General features: G+C 42.9%; 1 protein-coding gene across 1 annotated transcript in view; it reads right to left on the minus strand.

Moving 5' to 3' along the window:
• The window catches only part of TANC2 (tetratricopeptide repeat, ankyrin repeat and coiled-coil containing 2), a 150,790-nt gene that overhangs the window by 85,889 nt on the left and 46,991 nt on the right, over window positions 1-17,910 (minus strand). The window contains exon 5 of the mRNA XM_041426254.1: window positions 16,942-17,121. Within this exon, the coding sequence (XP_041282188.1) occupies window positions 16,942-17,121 (180 nt within the window). The remainder of the gene's footprint in view (window positions 1-16,941; window positions 17,122-17,910) is intronic.

The raw sequence follows: 17,910 nt of genomic DNA on the forward strand, positions 1-17,910 counted from the left end.
TTCCCTGTCTTGCAAATTAAATTTGGGATCTGCAGCTAAAGATTGGGAGGTTGTTCTGTTGCTTCCCTGGTAATAAAAGCTCAACAAGTCAGAGAATGATCTCTGAGGCAGCAATAAATCTCTTGGTTTTAGGGAGCTGAGAAGGTCCAAGGATTGGGAACCTGACAGACAATGCACAACCAGATCACTCAAACATTAGTGATGCCAGATTCTTTTTAAAATGGAGTGTGCAAAACAGAGATGCAGATTGAGGCATGGTTTTTCAACAGAAGTCCCTGTGAAGCAGAAGAAAGGCAAGGAATCAACCCCCCCATCTCTGCACCAAAACAGGTGTGCTAAAACCCCTCCTCTCTACCCCTCATGATGCATCTCAGGAGATGTGCTGAGGGAAAACAGGTACCACACTTCCATTTTACACACAAAATCCTGGATGAGAATGAGACATACTGCCAGCACATTCCCTGCAAGCTCATCAGAGCCGGTGTAACAGGAGCCGTGCAGGGCAGGAGGAATGTGAGAAACTCAGCAAGATAAGGACAGCCTGGAGCCCCTTCTCACCCCCATGCCACCATGGTCATGCATGTGCAGCACCACTCAAAACACACAACCTGATGCTAACGCTACAAGCCAGCAGTCAATTCTATTTAATCCCCCCCTGGAAAAAATCCTACATGTGCACACACAAACACCCCACAGCCACAAACTGAGAGAAATCATTCCCAGTAACAAACTTGTGCCAGATCCTGATGTTATGAAAACATTTTAATATTGAAAAGATTATTGCTATGGCCTGAAAATTGTTTAAAGTAGTAATTCTGCACTGGTCAATCCTTTAATATTTAGTTTGTAATTGCTGTTTTAATAAATATGTTTTACCACAGTCATTTCTATAATATATATTAAAAATAGCCTGTCTTTATCATTTCTGGCTGATACCAGGACCATATATCATCCCATGCACACGTGGCAGTGCTCACTGTGCTCTAAAATACAAAATTCATAGAATTTTCACAGTTCAAGAAATGTTAATGACTGATGGGATTGTCACTAGAAGGTTCTGCACTAAAAAGTATTTTAAAAAAGAGGAAGGAGAATTTTAATAAACATAGAGAGGGCAATGAATCACTACACCACTTGCTGTGTGGACACACAGGTCTGTGGAAGATGCAGGACCTGCATGTTTTAACAGATCAGCACTGAACTGTTTGCCTCTCCCCTGTAAGGAAGGAATTGATCTCCCACTCCACTGGGTTTTATTTCTACATTTACTCTGGATCTCTTTTACTCCTCACTGAGGTGCCCACTGCCCCACTAATTCCTGCCTTCCCCATAGAACTGACTGATGACCACAGATGTGGATCATGGATCCAACAAACCGATCCACCATTTCTTCTCTTGAGGGCAATAAAGAACATCCTATCACCAATGTGGTGAAATCTCCATATACTGCAAGTTCAACCATACACATAATTTTAATGCATTTCATAGCATCACAAAATCACAGACTGGGTTGTGTTGGAAAGGAATTTAAAGCTCATTCAGTTCCACTCCCTGGAACTGGGCAGGGGATACCTTCTACTACACCAGGTTGCTCAGAGCACTGTCCAGCTTGGCATCTATTGGCCTGGCATCTATTTTATTATGTTTTTGTTCCCTCAAAAGCATGACTTGAGCCTTAAAAACACACTTCCACCAGCCAAGACACACCATGACTCACAAACAACAGTTTACTTTAAAAGGCTCAAGTCAATACAATCCTTTCCATGTAAAAACAGGTGGGGAAAATCACAGAAGGAAGAGTTTCTGTTATTACAAATACCCTAAGTGTGGAAAAGACAAAAACTCCTCCTAACTCACCCATAACCTGATTACAGGAAAGCAGGATTTTCATGTACAAGAATTAAGCACCTCTGACTCATGTTCAAATGAAGATTATCCTGACAGATTCACATTTGGGCATTAGTCTTCTAGTGGAATAAATAACAAATGGAAATATCATAAACTCTAAAATCTGGTTTGACACTCTACAGCCAAATGTTAATGGATAACACCGATCTTTTTATAAAAGTGGCTTTTCAAGGCACAACGGTTTGCCTTGGTCCTGAACCCCTTCCTGAGAGCAAAGGCAAATCTTATGACCATAGTCATGGGATGAGCTTCTGGCACAAAGCATAAAAACTAACAAAAGCATGAAACAGTTATTTGAAGTATTCTGTACCTGCTCAGTCCTTTAGGCCTCTTATTCCTGCAAGGATTTTCTGTATGAAACTAACTCCAGGTGTTAGACAGCATGAAAATATCCCTTCAGGTTACACAACTGGAGTTTCTCTGAGCAGAGAAAATTCTTCCAAGAACACCAGAAAAAAGGATGTCTGCAATAACCAGTTATAAAAATGTAATGGATTGAGTAAAGATGGCAGTCACTAGCAACACTGGCTTTCCAGAACTGCAAAACTAGCATTTAATTCAGGAAAGCATATTGATTCCATGGAGCCTGAAGCCACCATGTTGTTCCTGGGGTCCCACCACCAGTGACAGCAGCCCGTGATCTGTGTCCACCTCACAGCCCAGTCCTGTGCCCAATGGCTTGATGACAAACATGTCTGCATCATACAGGAACTGACTTGCTACTGCTGAAGAAGGAACTTCAGTTTCAATGGCTGAGATGTTATTTCAAACCACATTTTTGGGGCCAGTTCTGCAGTTCAGGAAAATGTTGGAGGAAACAGCAATTCTTTTTCCATTGCATGGAAGATGGAATGATCCATCCCAGGGAACCTGGAAGCCTCTCCGTGTACTAGGAAAATGGACATTACTGCCCAAACTGCATCAACACAAACCACTGCAGCTTTTTACTCACAGACTTCATCACTATAAAACACAAACACACATGGCCATGCGCCTGGATTCTGCTGGCTTGCTCCTGTGGCAGGTATTGGGAAGAGTCTGGCCAAGGAGCTGGGCTCAAAATCAACTTTTGTGCCCAGTTTTCTATTCTCCCCAAGTTGAACAGTTGAATTTCACATGTGTTTTGAACCTCCCTCTGCCACAAGAGGATGAAATAATGAAATTTGCTCTCTTTGTGTAAAAATATTGTGTTTATCACAGGCTGATGAGGTGAAAACGTGCCAAAAATGATGGGTACGTTTCATAGCATCACAAACTGGTTTGGATTGGAAGGGATCTTGAAGATCCCCTAGTTCCAACCCCCTGCCATTGGGTGTTTAGCACAAACTCATCTCTTGTTACTAATCCAGCTGAGGAAAAATTGAATTTTGTACATTAATACTGTGTTTTAAACTACTATAAGCACAATTTTAACCACAGAATGTTAAGGGGGTGGAATGGACCCTAAAGTTCATCTAGTCAAAATCCTTCCTGGATGGACAGGGACACCTCCTACTGGATCAGGCTGCTCAAAGCTTTATCCAACCCAGCTTTTAACATTTCCAGGGATGGGAAAGCCACAACCTTCCTTCCACAGCCTCTTTTGTAACATAAATCTGATATTTGAATTAAACCCTCAAAATCAATAAGGTTTATAAAAACCTGCCCAAGCTGCGCTGTGTTTGGGAAAAGTCAGAGTCAGGATTTGAAGAGCAAACTTTGGAAGCTCAGATTTGAAGAGAGGAAACGCGGGTGCTCAGTGCATCCTCCATTCCCATCTTTCACTCATGCCAGAGCCTGGCTCATGTTTGGGAGCGTCCCAGCAGCTCTGCAGTGCTGACTTTATTGAAGTCTCCCTCGAACTGAAATGTTTTTAGTGCTGCAGAGTTATTGATCCATGGAGCTCCTGGAACAAATAACTGTCACATTCAGCACAGCTGCACAAAGCCCAGCACACGGGTGATGAAGCTTTGATCCTTCCTCTGGCCCAAAGGACCCTTTATTTGGCTGAGGTAAGAGCCATAAAGAGGAAATTACGGACCACGCGATTATTTTTGCTGTGGCACTAATCCTGGAACCCTAGAATGGTTTGGGTTAGAAAAGACTTTAAAAAAATGATCCAGTCCCACTCCCTGTCATGGGCAGGGACATGTTCCACAAGACCACCTGGCTCCAAGCTCCATCCAACCCAGCCATGAACATTTCCAGGCATGGGGCAGCCCTGGAAAACCAGAATAAATAATATACCAGCCATGTGTAATAAGGATTTTTAGGTATATATATATTTTTAAAAAATTTAAATTAAACCAGTAACAATACAAGCAGTGAAGGTTAACATCCTCTTTACATAATCCAGCATTATTTTATAGAATCCATTGTGTAACAGTTTTTTCCTCTTCTATTATTTGAGACTATAAAAGCTTTTTAAATTACATTCCCCAGCCTCTCTCCTCTCATCCCACATTATCACAGCAGTGAGGGCAGGGCAGCACAGAAAAGTGGTAAGAACAATGTGTTGTCTGGAAACATCAAACTTGTTCCAAAACTCTCAGAAAACATGTTTAGTTTAGGAGATAAGGCCCTGAAACATGAAAATTGAAGGAAACATAGGTGGAAAGAGGAAAAGAATAAATAAAAGCAGGAAGAGAGTTCAGCAAGCTGGTGATGGCAGTACAGCAATGGGAAAGGAGAGCTCAAAAAACAACTACATTAATGTAGAAATTCTTCTCTAAACTGTAGGTGTCTGTAACATGAAGGTTTTGCCTATCACTGCCCCTGAAATTTGTTTTTCCTTTGAAAAACTGAGGAATAACCTTCTCCAAAGCAGTGGATTCTGCAACCCCGTGGGACCACAGAAACCTCTAGGAACATTCTTTCCTCTCCTCTGTCTCTCTCCAGACGAACAAGGCACAGAAAATGTCAGCAAGAGTATGTTCAGTGACCTCAAAAAGGAATGAGTCTTCTGAAAAAGTGTAATTAAATCAAATTATTACCTATCTCACCAAAATTATTACAAACACTCCCAAATAATTGATCAAAGTGGTCTTCTGTCTGAATAGACATCCCTAATCAATGTTCACGGGAGAAAATCACAGGGTTTTGAAAAGGCTTATATGAATTTTAAAGATATGTAGAATAAAATAATACAGATTTCTGCCTGAAGTGCTCAATAATGGCAATACAATGATGTTTACAATACATTTATATATTCAGAGCGAAAATAACTCCTCCTAAAATACTAACCTGGCTGTAGTCTGTGCTTCCAAAAGGAATTCAGCTCAATTTCCATTTTGCTTATTATTATAAACAATTTTCTGTCATTCAGACAAATGGAACAGTGATTTTTCCATCAAACTTAGCACTGCTGGAGACACCAGCCAGCAAAGTCCCTTCCCCCAGCTCAGCCCAAAAGGTTTTGTTTTGGAGCATGCCAGTGTCAATCCCCTGAGCAGATGTTCCCTGCAATACTCTGGCAAGCCTCAGGAAGAAAGTTGCTCCTATTATCGATCCCAGAAAGAAAAACACATCCTCACTTTCCCCCTAGAAAAGGCTTTTTTTCCAGCATGGGCTGCCAACAAGTCTTTGTCCATGTTGGGGATAGCTTTGAGGAGAAATAATAAGTTGTTTAATTAATATATAGACATGGCAGGAGGAGGAGATGGGACTTTCCTCTTCCCATCCAAACTTATCAAGTCATTTTGACTCCTTGGAGCTGTGGCACACTGTACACTTCTCCATGTCATTTCCCATCGAAAATCCTTCTTTTCAGCATCTTCTGAAGCCTCTTAGAATTGCCTTTTTTAGCAGAAATTCCTCATCTGTGACTCAAGGTAGAACCCTGTGCATGAGACGAGGAAGATGAAAGCAGAGAAAGGAAGGCAGCACCACTTGCTCCAGCTTTCTAAGTCATCTTGTTATGAAAACAAGGAATAAATTTCTGTTGCAGTCACTCTTGAAGTTTCAGACTTTGCACTAAAAAAAAATAAATAGAGTGACTGGAGAGCTGGGACTATGGGATGAAACCACGTCATCAATATTTTAAGCCTACGTAAGATCTGCTCAAATACCCCAAAGATCCTCCCAAATGACAGAAATAGGGTAGAGCTGAAGGGGAAAGAATTCCTCAACCCCTCTATCCCTTTTCCCAACAGTTTTATTTCATTGAATGTTAAATTTAAAACAGATGAGAGGAGAATACTACAAAACACAAGTGTTGAATTGCATTATTCCCATTCAATCTCCTACTGTCCTGGAGTTCTTTCTGTAATTCAGTGACTCAGATATTGCACTGGCACTAAAAATGACGAAAAACGTCCAAAAAGGACCTGGACATTTAGTCTATAATAATAATATATATATATAATATATATATATAATAGTAATATATATATATAATAATAAAGGACATTTAGTCTATAGAGAGCAGCAAAGAGCTCTGTCACTTTAATCAAATTATAGGCAACCCTGGTAATTCACTGGTTAGAGAGAACCTGTTACACCAATTTCTAACAATGCTCAGGTTTCAAGCTAAACTTTCAAGCTGACAGGAATCAGAAACTAATTAAGCATCTACTGAAGCAAACACATTTCCCTCTCTCTTGCATGAAGCTGACAAAGCTCAGGGAAAGCTGCCCAGTGCCACTGTGTCCCCACCAAGGGGTTTGTGTCTCATGGGGCTTTTTAAAATGGTCTATGCTGAACATGCCAGTCAAATCCTTTCTGGACACTGACAAGCTTAATTTAGCTCAAGGCATTAGAAAAAGAGAAAATATATTTAACTGATGATTTTTCCCACAGAAGAAAAGAACAAGTGAAACACGAACAGTTCTGAAATGCAGTTTATCTCCCTAGTATTTTACTCTCTCACACAGCTCTTCTAGAACAGCTTTAAGGTCCCTTCTCACCCAAACCATTCTGCAAATCTCTCATTCTCTCCATCATTCTTTACACTGAGAAGTGTACACAGGAAGGTCTCCCTGCCCACGGCAGGGGTGGAACTGGATTGCTGTTAAGGTCCTTCCCAGTCCAAACCATTCTGTGACTCTGTGGTTGTCTCTGCCCTTCAGACCTCTCCCTGTTGACACGTTCCACACACACACCAGGCCAACGGGTCTGCAGCTTCCCAGAGCTCCCTCCAAGCCCTTTTCAGCACTCGATGCCACAACCACCACCTGTCTGTCAGCTGCCTGGTGCTAAGGGAGTTACAAACGAGCACTTATCCAGCAGAGAAGTAATTCAGCACCCTTGGCCATCTCCCAGTTTGCCTTCATGACCTGCTCCACCTTTGCTGCCGTCCCAGACAAAGCTCTGCCATCCTGTCTCTGCAGTGCCTGCACCCACACACTGGGCACCCACTGCTCTGAATTCTCTGTAATTAGAGCAGTAAAAAATTAAAACCTGCAAGAGGGGTTTGGAAAGGAACTGAAAAAGAGTAACAAATGCACTCCAGACAGCGCCGCAAGAGCGCTGCTGAAGTATTTTACAAGGAGCCAAGGATGATCAAAGGTAGGTATCAAATTAGAACAGCAAATTAAATTGGAACAGGAGTGGCAGGGCAAAGACCAGCAGTAAGCCTAACCTGCATGTAAACAAAATCTCATTCATTCTCCCATCATATCCTTAAGATCAAACCAAGATATTGTAACCATAAAAGAGAGAAGAGTAAACTGTAAAATACCTGACCATTCACAGCCCAAGTAATCCCAAGTTAGAGCATGTGAGAGACAGGATCCTGCCCACTATATAAACCACTGTTTATGACCAGGACTACACAGCTAGAAGCCAATATAAATTCACTCCTTGATAACAGCATTTTAAAATAAAGGCCAGAGATTAAGAACAGCTAAGGTAATTTTATTTCTGTGCAAGTCATTCAAATTTTGTGATGCTAAAACTAGTTTAGCTGGGTTAGTTGATACCACTAGAGCTGTAATTACATTGACATATATGCAAAACTGTTCCATTCACATGAAACTGGATTTAGGATCTCTATTGTTCCACTGGTAGCATCGTCACAGAATATTTTATCCTTAAAATGAAGCTACTTATCTGATAAGGCACGAGCCTGAATCAGTTGAACTTGTTTGTTAACACTTGAAAAACTGCATTATGCTGCATTTACAAGGTGGGTTTTACCTAAGAAAATTTCTAATTCAGCCATCTGTATTTTTCAGTAATTTATTTGCTTTTCCAATTCTTCATTTCCTTGCAAAATTAAAGGAGCTGTTAGAACTTTCTGTTTTGAGGAGCGGTGACTGCTCATCATCCTTTCCTTCCACAGAGGAGCAAGGACAAGGACACATGGCATGCCTCAAGGATTTAATTGAAATATCTAATAACCATGTGATTATTTGTGTGAACACAGATGGTTGAAGCAGACTGTCACTGACACAGGAGTGCCATGCTCCTCATCATGAGAGGATTTAAGACCCAAAACTTCTCTGAGGCTTTGGTGCACACAAATACTGTGACACCACCAATGTCCCAGGACCAGGGGACACTAAAGTGTAAATAATGGGAAGGCAGCACCTTCAGGGCCCCTTTCCAAGCTGAAAGGGCAACAGCCATGACATGCAACAGGTCCAGGACCATTTACTGACAGAAACACCCATCTGGTGACTTCCCTTCTAAAAACCACTTTCCCACCTACACCTACTCACTTCCATGGCTGAGAAGATAAAAAGAAAAGCATAACAGCGATAAAACCTCTATTGTCCTAATCCTGCCTTCATCTCTGCAGAGGAAACGCTTGTAGAAATTTCAAGTTTAAGCTTTCCACCGCAGCCAAAGGGGTGGGGACACCTTCCACTGTCCCAGGCTGCTCCAAGCCCTGTCCAACCTGGCCTTGGACACTGTCAGGGATGGGACAGCCACAGCTGCTCTGGGCAACCTGTGCCAGGGCCTGACCACCACTGCAGGGAAGGATTTCTTCCTAATATCCAATCTAAGCCTACCCTCTGCCAGTTTAAAACCATTCCCCCTTATTCTGCCACGACAAGCCTTGGTATAAACTCCTTCTCCATCTTTCTTGCAGCTCCTCTATCTAGGAATCTAGGAAATTTATCTAGCTCCAAGCTGTCTAGGAATTACTGAGTATCAACAGCTACTCCAGGAAAGTCACCACAGAGCAAGGAAAGAGAAGTGCCAAAGCAATGGTCCAGAGCCAAAGATCCAGCCCAATCCTCAACCTCCTGTGTGGTTTGAGCATTGGTCAGAGGATCTGTGATGAAAACTTAGCAAGTGACTCTGCAATGAACCCACCAGGACCCTGTTCATGTTGTGCTGGAACATCTCATGTGTGGCATCACCCCAAACTTGGTGCTAAGACCATGAGTTTAGTTGAACCTGACCAAGGTTTCCTGCATGGTTAGAGCCAGCCAGGTACAAATCACATCAGAAATTAACTTCTGCCAAAGTAATGCTCAATATCTGGGCAAGTGACTCAACCCAACACCTCTGCGTGGTCATTCCTTCTTGACACAGGAAGAAGTTTCTAAAACAGGCTGTCCTGTTGTGACAGAAGTAGGAGAGGACCAAAGAACATGCCCAGCTGGAGATGAGGCCTTTTCCTTAGAAAACAAGCAGCCCAGGAGAATGCAAGGGCTTATTCCACATGAGTGTATCCTGTGGATGCCTTTCTGCTCTCAAGTGCACAGGATACCTCTGAAGGCACGTTCCAGGAGTAGGAGGAAAGACGTAGCCAAAGGAAGAGTGATGGCCTGATTTAACTCCACAGGAGCTTTCTACACCACCTCCTCTTGCTATAGAAACCTCTTAGCTATGTCTAAAAATTAAAAATTCTCACACACCAGAAGTGTAATCGTGACAGATGCTCCATTTTGTGCAGCTCCAGTGTGAAATAAGGACAATTTCTCTTTCTGAGCGTCTGAAAACCCGTGGAGTTTCAATTTTTTTGCTTTTTAAACACCATCAACACTAGAGAAACTTTTGGGGTTCTCCTTCTGTTTAAGCATCTACACAAGTATCTGAAATGCAGAGCTATTATCACCTTTTCCCAGCTCCAGTGCTGTGATGACATGTTTACCACATCCTCTGCAAGGCTGAGCAGTCCAACAGCCTTGATGCAAATAAAAATACCCTTGGGAAGAGAAAATTCTAAAGGTTCTGCAACAACCTCACACCAGCACCAAGAGAAAAACATGGGATTTTCTGCATATCTCAATTGCAATTTCTCCTCTGTCAATATGAGAGACAGTTGGGTGTCAAAAATAAGACAGATAGGGTTTGTCTTGAAAACAGCACTGAGGAAAATCCATGCTGGAACTGGTGTCTTTAAAAAGCCAATAAATATGATATGCCAGTTTTTTCCTTCCCTTTATTTAAGAAAATAAAAGTTACATCCAAACTATCCTGAAATTAATGCAGAAATATCATGAGTTTGACAGGTCTCCAACAAACAAAACCCCTTCAACACAGGATTTGGTTTAATTCCAAAAATTACAAACAGACACACTATTTATCTGCATAAATTTCAGGGACAGTTCTGGATCTCCAAGAAAATTTAAATCAGAAATTTTCTCATTTCAAAAAGGAATTACATTGGTTTAATAGAGACAAAAGTCCATCTGTGAGTACGCAGGGACACATTCACCCACCTGTTTCATCTCTGCAAGCCCAAATGGTTTCCATTTGAGTATGCGCCTGTCAAAACAAATCACAAGTTCCAAAATAATGGATGAAGAATCCCAAAAATGGATAGTAACAACTGACACACCAGGAAAAATATACTCAGCATATGTTACTGTAACTGAACGAGGAGCCTCCTTCTGCAGCAGGTTTCACTGCTGGAGACAGAATCCCAGAATCACTGAGGCTGGAAAAGAACTCCAAGATCATCGAGTCCAAGCTGTGCCTGACCCTCATTTTGTCACCAGACCAGAGAACTGAGTGCCACATCCAGGTGTTCCTTGGACACATCCAGGGGTGGGGACTCCACCACCACCCCCCGCAGCCCCTTCCAGTGCCTGATCACCCTTTCCATGAAGAAATGCTTCCTGAGACATCAGGATTTGCCACATTAAGAGCATAAAACATCTGGAAAATCCAGATGGCCAAAGCACAATGAAAAGTTGTGTGTGTTTTAGGTAATTTTTTAAAAAAGGGACAACTCAGTTATTCTGACAAAACACAACTTTTCCATTCATGAAACCTCTAGGCAGACAGAGATTGCAAAGAATCAGGGAAACCTCAATGGAAAATTAATTATGCCCAGAAAAAAATACATTATGTATCTGGAACTACTGAAATCTAATGGCACTTTCCAGGTAACTGGGTCCTTGGCACTGCTATGCATTCTGAGACATGGGGTGGGCCTCCCACCCAACCTCCACTCCTACACAGGAACAGGAATTTCAGATCAGTGTCACGCTGACAGCATGACACACAATTCAATGAAAAGAATGTAAGCCTACAGCAAACACTACGGTATAAAAATACTTTAAAAAGAGCAAAGTCTCTCCTGACACCAACAATTTTAAGCACAATATCCTTCAAAAATTAGCTTCAACATGAGCATCAGGCACTTCAACAGCTTTTCCTCAAATTCTACCTTGATAATGATTGTTAATTTACTTTTATTTCTAGAAGCTCACTCTTTCAGTGAAAAGCAGATATTTCTTTCCCTCAGCACAAAGGAGTTTTATAATCCACTCAGATCGAATTTGCGGTCATTTCAGAACACAAAAGGAAAACAGTATCTCAATCCCATTGTTCTAACATTTTGAAAACAAACGACTTGGTGTCTGTAGCATTTTCAACTCACTCCTCAGCAGTTCTATTTCAGCAATGCTCAGAAATCAAATTTTTTCATTGCACTGCATTTTATGTTTTGTATGAGAAATTCTGCACGTCTGAGCAAGGAGGTGACAAACTCAGATTATGTAAAACAATTGCAACAACTAAAACACAAATAACCACCAGCAGCATCACTCTATCTGACACTAACTCCCTCCTAGTAATGGCTTCCTTACCAACTAGGAGCCCCACAATCCCTTATTGTACATTGATTTTCTGCAGTTAGAGGAGGCTGAGGAATGCCCAACACGATCCCAATCAAAGACAAACTGTCCAAATACTCACAGGGCTTTGCTTGCTCTCCCCATCAGCCAGGCTGGGAATTCAGGGGTACCGCTGCCTGGAGAGCACTCTGGCACAGATCCTCCTCTGATCCCTCCCTCTCCCTAGCGCTGGCTCCATCCTGCTGCTCCCCACGTCAGGGTGATGTTACAGGTGACACCTCCCGCTGCTGATGTCAAGCTCCGTTCCCAAAATCACAAGCACCGTCTCCCTGCGGCGCTCGCTGCTCCTACAAGCATCACCTGCACATCCTCTGGGTGCCAGGAAGCGAGCTCCAGCAGGATTCCAGAGAAGCTTACGGACACACAGCCTTCCCTCTTCTTCGTCAAGTCTCCCAGCGCTATGGAGCTGCTTTAATTCCTACCAGAACGCTGCAGCAAATGTAGCCTCAACGCCTCCCCCGGGGGGAAAAGGAAGGATTTTTACAGTTTCTTTCTGTGGTGCAGCTTAATTTGCCCTCTTCCTAGAGCAAACTGCTGAAAGAACAGGGAAATAAGGGATCAGGAGAGCAGAGTGACTGACTCATGGATGCTCTCCCGAACATTTTGGAGTAAGCCGAGGGGCTGGTGATGCAGCCCAGGACCAGAGCTGATGAATGGCGCAGTGCTGCTGTTGTCATGGCAACTAAGAGGAAAAGGAAAAAAAGGCAGCACCAAATAAGGAGTTGTGACATGGATTCTGGGAACAATTTATACTAAAAGGCTCTAAGCCCTAGGATACTTTAAAGCTGCAGCACCGCCTTGGTTGGGGACAGGTTTCATTGTTCACAAATTTCTGACAGGAACACATCCAGACCAGACACATTTGTATCAGGAGGGTTGCACCAAAATAACACAATTCTGCATTGAAATAACTGGAACTGGAATAACTGAAATTATGAAATGGCTGGACACTAATAGGGACCCAAACTAACATCTGTGAAAACACAGTAGCCACAGGTAGGCACAGCCCCACACAGGTGAGGAGCTCTGTCCTTACGGAGCGAGGCTGAGATGAGCCAAACTGCAGCACCATCAGGTGGCTGAGTGCCTTAGCAGCACTGACACCAACACAGATCCTGCCAGGCCTCCCAGACACAGGAGAACAGTCCCAAATTAACCCATAACCCAGGCACTGGGGGGCAGGGGAGGCTGGCAGAGCCCCAAAGCATCTTCAGGTATGGCAGAGCAGGGAAAGCCAGCTCACACACACCTGCCATCACAAGCTGTGAGCAAGGCCAAGGTTTGTATTCCACGTGCAACACTGGGGAAAAACACATTATTTACCAGAACCATCTTCAGCTGCTTTCCACTTAATGCAAGTGCTCAAACAAACAACACACAGTGAGGGAAAGAATGGCCACTGTCCACCCAGCACAACCACAACATGCAGGGCTGGAGCCTGGGCTCAGCAACTGAAACTTTGTCAGAAATCCTTTCCATTGATGATTTTATTTTTAAAGACAGAATCCCAGAATGGCCTGAGTTGGAAGGGACATTAAAGATCACCCAGTTGCTACTGCTGTGCCCATGGGCAGGGACACCTTCCACTGTCCCAGGCTGCTCCAAGCCTGGTCCAGCCTGGCCTTGGACACTGCCAGGGATCCAGGGGCAGCCATGGCTTCTCTGGGAATCTCTGCAAGGACCTCACCACACTCACATCACAGAATCATTGTAATGGATGGAAAAGACCTTGAAGATGATCAAATCCAACCATCAACCTTGCAACACCACCACATTCCACACTAAACCATGTAATCAAGTGCCAGAGCCACACATTTTTTGAGCACTTCCAGGAGTAGTGACTTCACCACTTCCCACATGTGCCAGCACTGACAGCTTCCCCCCAGCACTCCCACCCCTGAAGCTGTGCCTCATCATCTCTCATGCTCCCACCCAGCTGAGCTGGTACAACAAATTTGGAGAGAACATGTGGTCTTGGGGGCTGCAATCATTTATCTGGGTTTATCACCACTAAACAAGAAGCAATAAAGTTTTCAAGTAGAGAGATTTGAGCTTTTTAGTCCCACAATTACAAAGAATATTGAACCATTTGCTGAAGGTATGGAGAAGGGAGATGTGACACTCCTCATGGCTACCCCCAAGAGATGCAAGGGTATCCCAAGAAGAACGGGGAGAAGACAAGACCCCAGCCCTACCAATGACATGTGTGATGGTGGCACAGAAAATGTTGTGTGTTGAGGTCCCCAGCCCAGATGGACCTGGAGGGTGTTGAGAACCACAGCAGTGGGTCCTTACTGGCATCACTGGGAAGAGCAAGTCTCCATCCTGCTCAGCCCTGCTCTCACGATCTGTGAAGGATCTAGTGAAAAAATACACATCTTCTTTAGGAAAGAAGCTGCTATTAACTGCCTGAACCCACTGATTTGTAGGAATATTCCTACTAATTTATATGAATTTTATTCTTAGGGAAGTTCCCACATTCCCCAAACACAAGGGAGAAATGCTCTCAAAGAGAGGATCTGCAATGAAACCAGTTCCCCAGGCCCCTGTCTTTGAAGACACTGAAGCAGCTCATTCACACTGGATACAGCAGGATCAGGCCTCTGAGAATCCAAACCGAAACATCCAGGCCAGGTTTTTGTTAGAAAAACACGATTTCTTTCCTAAATTTCTTGCTAATATTCTCCCCTCCTCACTCTCTGCACAGGCACTCACACACATGCTTTTTCTAAGAGAATCCCAATGCTTGCAATCTGTCATTCAATAGAAAAAATAGCAATAGCCAAGCACAGTGATGAATAAAATTATCCCTGCGCATATAAATGTACAATATGCAAATGAACACTCCTTCCTGAGGAGGAGGAGGAGGAGTGGGATGCAGCACAGGGCTTTGTGCAAACCCTCTGCACATGGTGGGTTCCATGGGAGTGGAATAAAACATCATGAGCTGAGTCTTTCAGCCCAGTATCTCCTTTATTAACCTAATGCATGTATTTTTGGCACTGATTCCCAAAAGCACTTCCATACATTCATCCCTCCTGGAAAGCACTGCTGTCCTCAAGGCAGGTATACAGAGCACCTGCATTATTTTCATCACAGTTATGGCTTTGAGTCAGCAATAACACACCCTTGATGTATAGCAGATTTTTTAAGCCCATTGTTTCAACAGCAGTTCTCTTTGTGCAGCAAGCATGGTAACTTTTTAAGTGCTAATTCTACTGCAGACACAAACCAAAATGGTGTCTTCCATTACTTAAGCTGGGCTGGGAGGGTGGGGAGTTTTCTTTCCCTTTATTCCATATTTTTCACATTATTTTTTGTTAATAAAGCCACTATTACCAAACAAAAAAAAAATTAAATAACACAAACTGAGATTGAATGAGCTGATTTAAGTATGTTTGCAGCCAGGGCTAAACAAGAGGTGGCACCAGGCAGGAGGGGAGAACTGATTACTTATGCTGACTATTACTTCGCCCCTTAGAGTGACAATGAACCTTAGTTTTTCCTAATCACCAGACTATTCAGCAGAGTGGAAATTGCACCCATGTGGAATATTTATCACCCTCTGAACCCAGGCAAGTCTTCATACCCAGCAAACACAGATACCAAGATGTGAGTGAGTGACCTTAGCTCCACTGGGTAGAAAACTCTCACTCTGTGGAATCTGTTCCCGAGGCTTTTTACCAAAAATGGACATCTTAACTTTTCTGTGGATGAAAAGCTGCCTTGGTTAAAATCAGACAGATTAAGAACTTTAAAAGATTATATTATCATAGAATGATGGAATGGTTTGTGTTGGAAAGGACATTGAAGTCCACCCCCTGCCATGGGCCAGGGACATCTTCCACTGGCCCAGGTTGCTCCAAGTCCTGTTCAGCCTGGCCTTGGACACTTCCAGGGATCCAGGGGCAGCCAGCAACCTGTGCCAAGGCCTTACCATCCCCACAGCCAGGAATTTCTTCCACATATCCAATCTAAACCTCCTCTCTTGCAGTCTGAACCCAATTTCCCCTTGTTTTTCTCTCCAACAGAAAAATCCCTCTTTGGCTGTAGGCTCCTTCAGATACTGGAAGACTGCTCTGAGTATCTGAGTAAATGGTCCTAGGACATAAATTTTTATTTAAAAAAATAAAATTTAAAATATGAAGATTTTTATGTACCATAAGGGTGAGGGTCCCACGCTCTCACCAACCACTCTGCAGACATGGAATTATGACAGGAACAGAATCTCTCTCCCCTATCTTTTCCAAGCTCTCCTTTCACCAGAGGGCAGAGGAAACGAAAGGCCCCAAGTGCGTCAAAGCTCCCTTTTGTACACATAGATCAGATTATATTCCATAAAAACTCTTTTTGGACATTTCCCTCAGCACAAGCACAGGACCCTGGCTGACCATAAAGCTGGGCACAGAGGGGGTCAGACTTTAGCAAAAAGCAAGTTTCTCAAGAACTGTTACCAGGAGAAATACTCTTTTTCAGGTTTTTATATAGATGTTAGACTCCAAGTGCTTTTGAAAATCACACTACTGCATCATCTCTAGGTACTCATACCACAGTCCTGACAGGTTAGATAAACAAAGCAGTATCTAAAAATATGCATGAACCAAAAAAAAAAAATCTGTCATTCAGATTTTTTTTTAGTGAAGCATAACTTTGCTATAGAAGTTCATAATTTCTCTGATGTTCTATCAACATCCACAATTTAAGCATCAACTTCTTTAAAATCACTGTAATACTTCCACTGTGCATAACAGCAACACAAAGTGGAACTGAAACACACTCTGACAGAAATTTCTCAAAAATGAGAGATTATTTGTAAACCAGAGAGACCTTTTTCAGCAAATAAAGATTTCTCTGTCAACACAAAAATCCAATCCATCCCCAGGTTTGACTGAAGCAGATGCTGTAATAAACAAGGGAACGACTTCCATACAGAAACCATTCCAAAGCTTTTTTTCTTACAGATTTTTTTGCACCAACGGACCTTAAAAGCCCCAGTGAACTTTATTTAAGTCCTTACCAGTTAACTTCTTCACAGGTTGGAGCCGAACACTGATAGACTGATGTGTGAGTAAGGGGGAGGATGGAAGGGAGCGGGACATGCCCTCCATTATCCGAATGTGCTGCATACCTTCGGTCACTGGGAGTGGCGGAATTGCGTAGTCAGGTTCAAAAGCACAGTCGTTCTCTGTGGAGGTGCCTAATGGGGAGAGGAAAAGGAAAATCACTTGGTTGGAATGCAAGGGGAAGAATCCTGCTTCCATCATTCCAAAAGGGCTGGCTGGAGGGAGCCCAGTGCAGAGGTGACTTGCCAACTGCTCGTTCCCTTTGCACACTCGTGACACATCCCTTGAAGAAATTTTAAAGAGCATCTCAGTACCCCTCTCTATATGGTGAACAGCAGAACCATGAAGAATTTCTTTCAATGCTCTTAATTTGTCTTTCAGAGTCTCAGAGTCACCAGTTTTCAATATAATGACCGTAGTTTTTAGATTGTTGGTTTCTAACAAAAAACGTCCCAGCTACATTAGATTTCAATAGGAGGACCTTTAGCCTAAAAAAAACCCCACAAACCCCACATAAAATGAAGAACAAACGCCTCCAAAAACAGCCACCAGCTCCAACTCTCCCAAGAGAGATGCAAAGCCCATGTGGGGGTCACATCACTGCACATCCACCACGCAACACATGGAATACCACGGGAACAAGTGAAGATAGAACAATAAAAGGACTCGACCCTAATTGTAATTAATATTCATTAACAGTGAGGGGAAGGTGCTCCAGATCAGGAAGAGTCAGGAGCCATAAGGTTCCTCCTATTAGCAGCAGATACGGAAACCTTGGGGTCAAGGACATCTGGATCTCCACTCTTATCAGTAAGATGAACAACCTAACCCAGACTAATAATTCATAAGCAAAACCAACCTAAACCGTTATCATTAATATGTCACTAATTTTTCAATAATGTGAGAAGGCCAGACTTGTGTCA

This window comes from Onychostruthus taczanowskii, unplaced genomic scaffold (genome assembly GCF_017590055.1).
Source record: "Onychostruthus taczanowskii isolate IOZ18803 unplaced genomic scaffold, ASM1759005v1 scaffold91, whole genome shotgun sequence".
NCBI classification, from domain to species: domain Eukaryota; kingdom Metazoa; phylum Chordata; class Aves; order Passeriformes; family Passeridae; genus Onychostruthus; species Onychostruthus taczanowskii.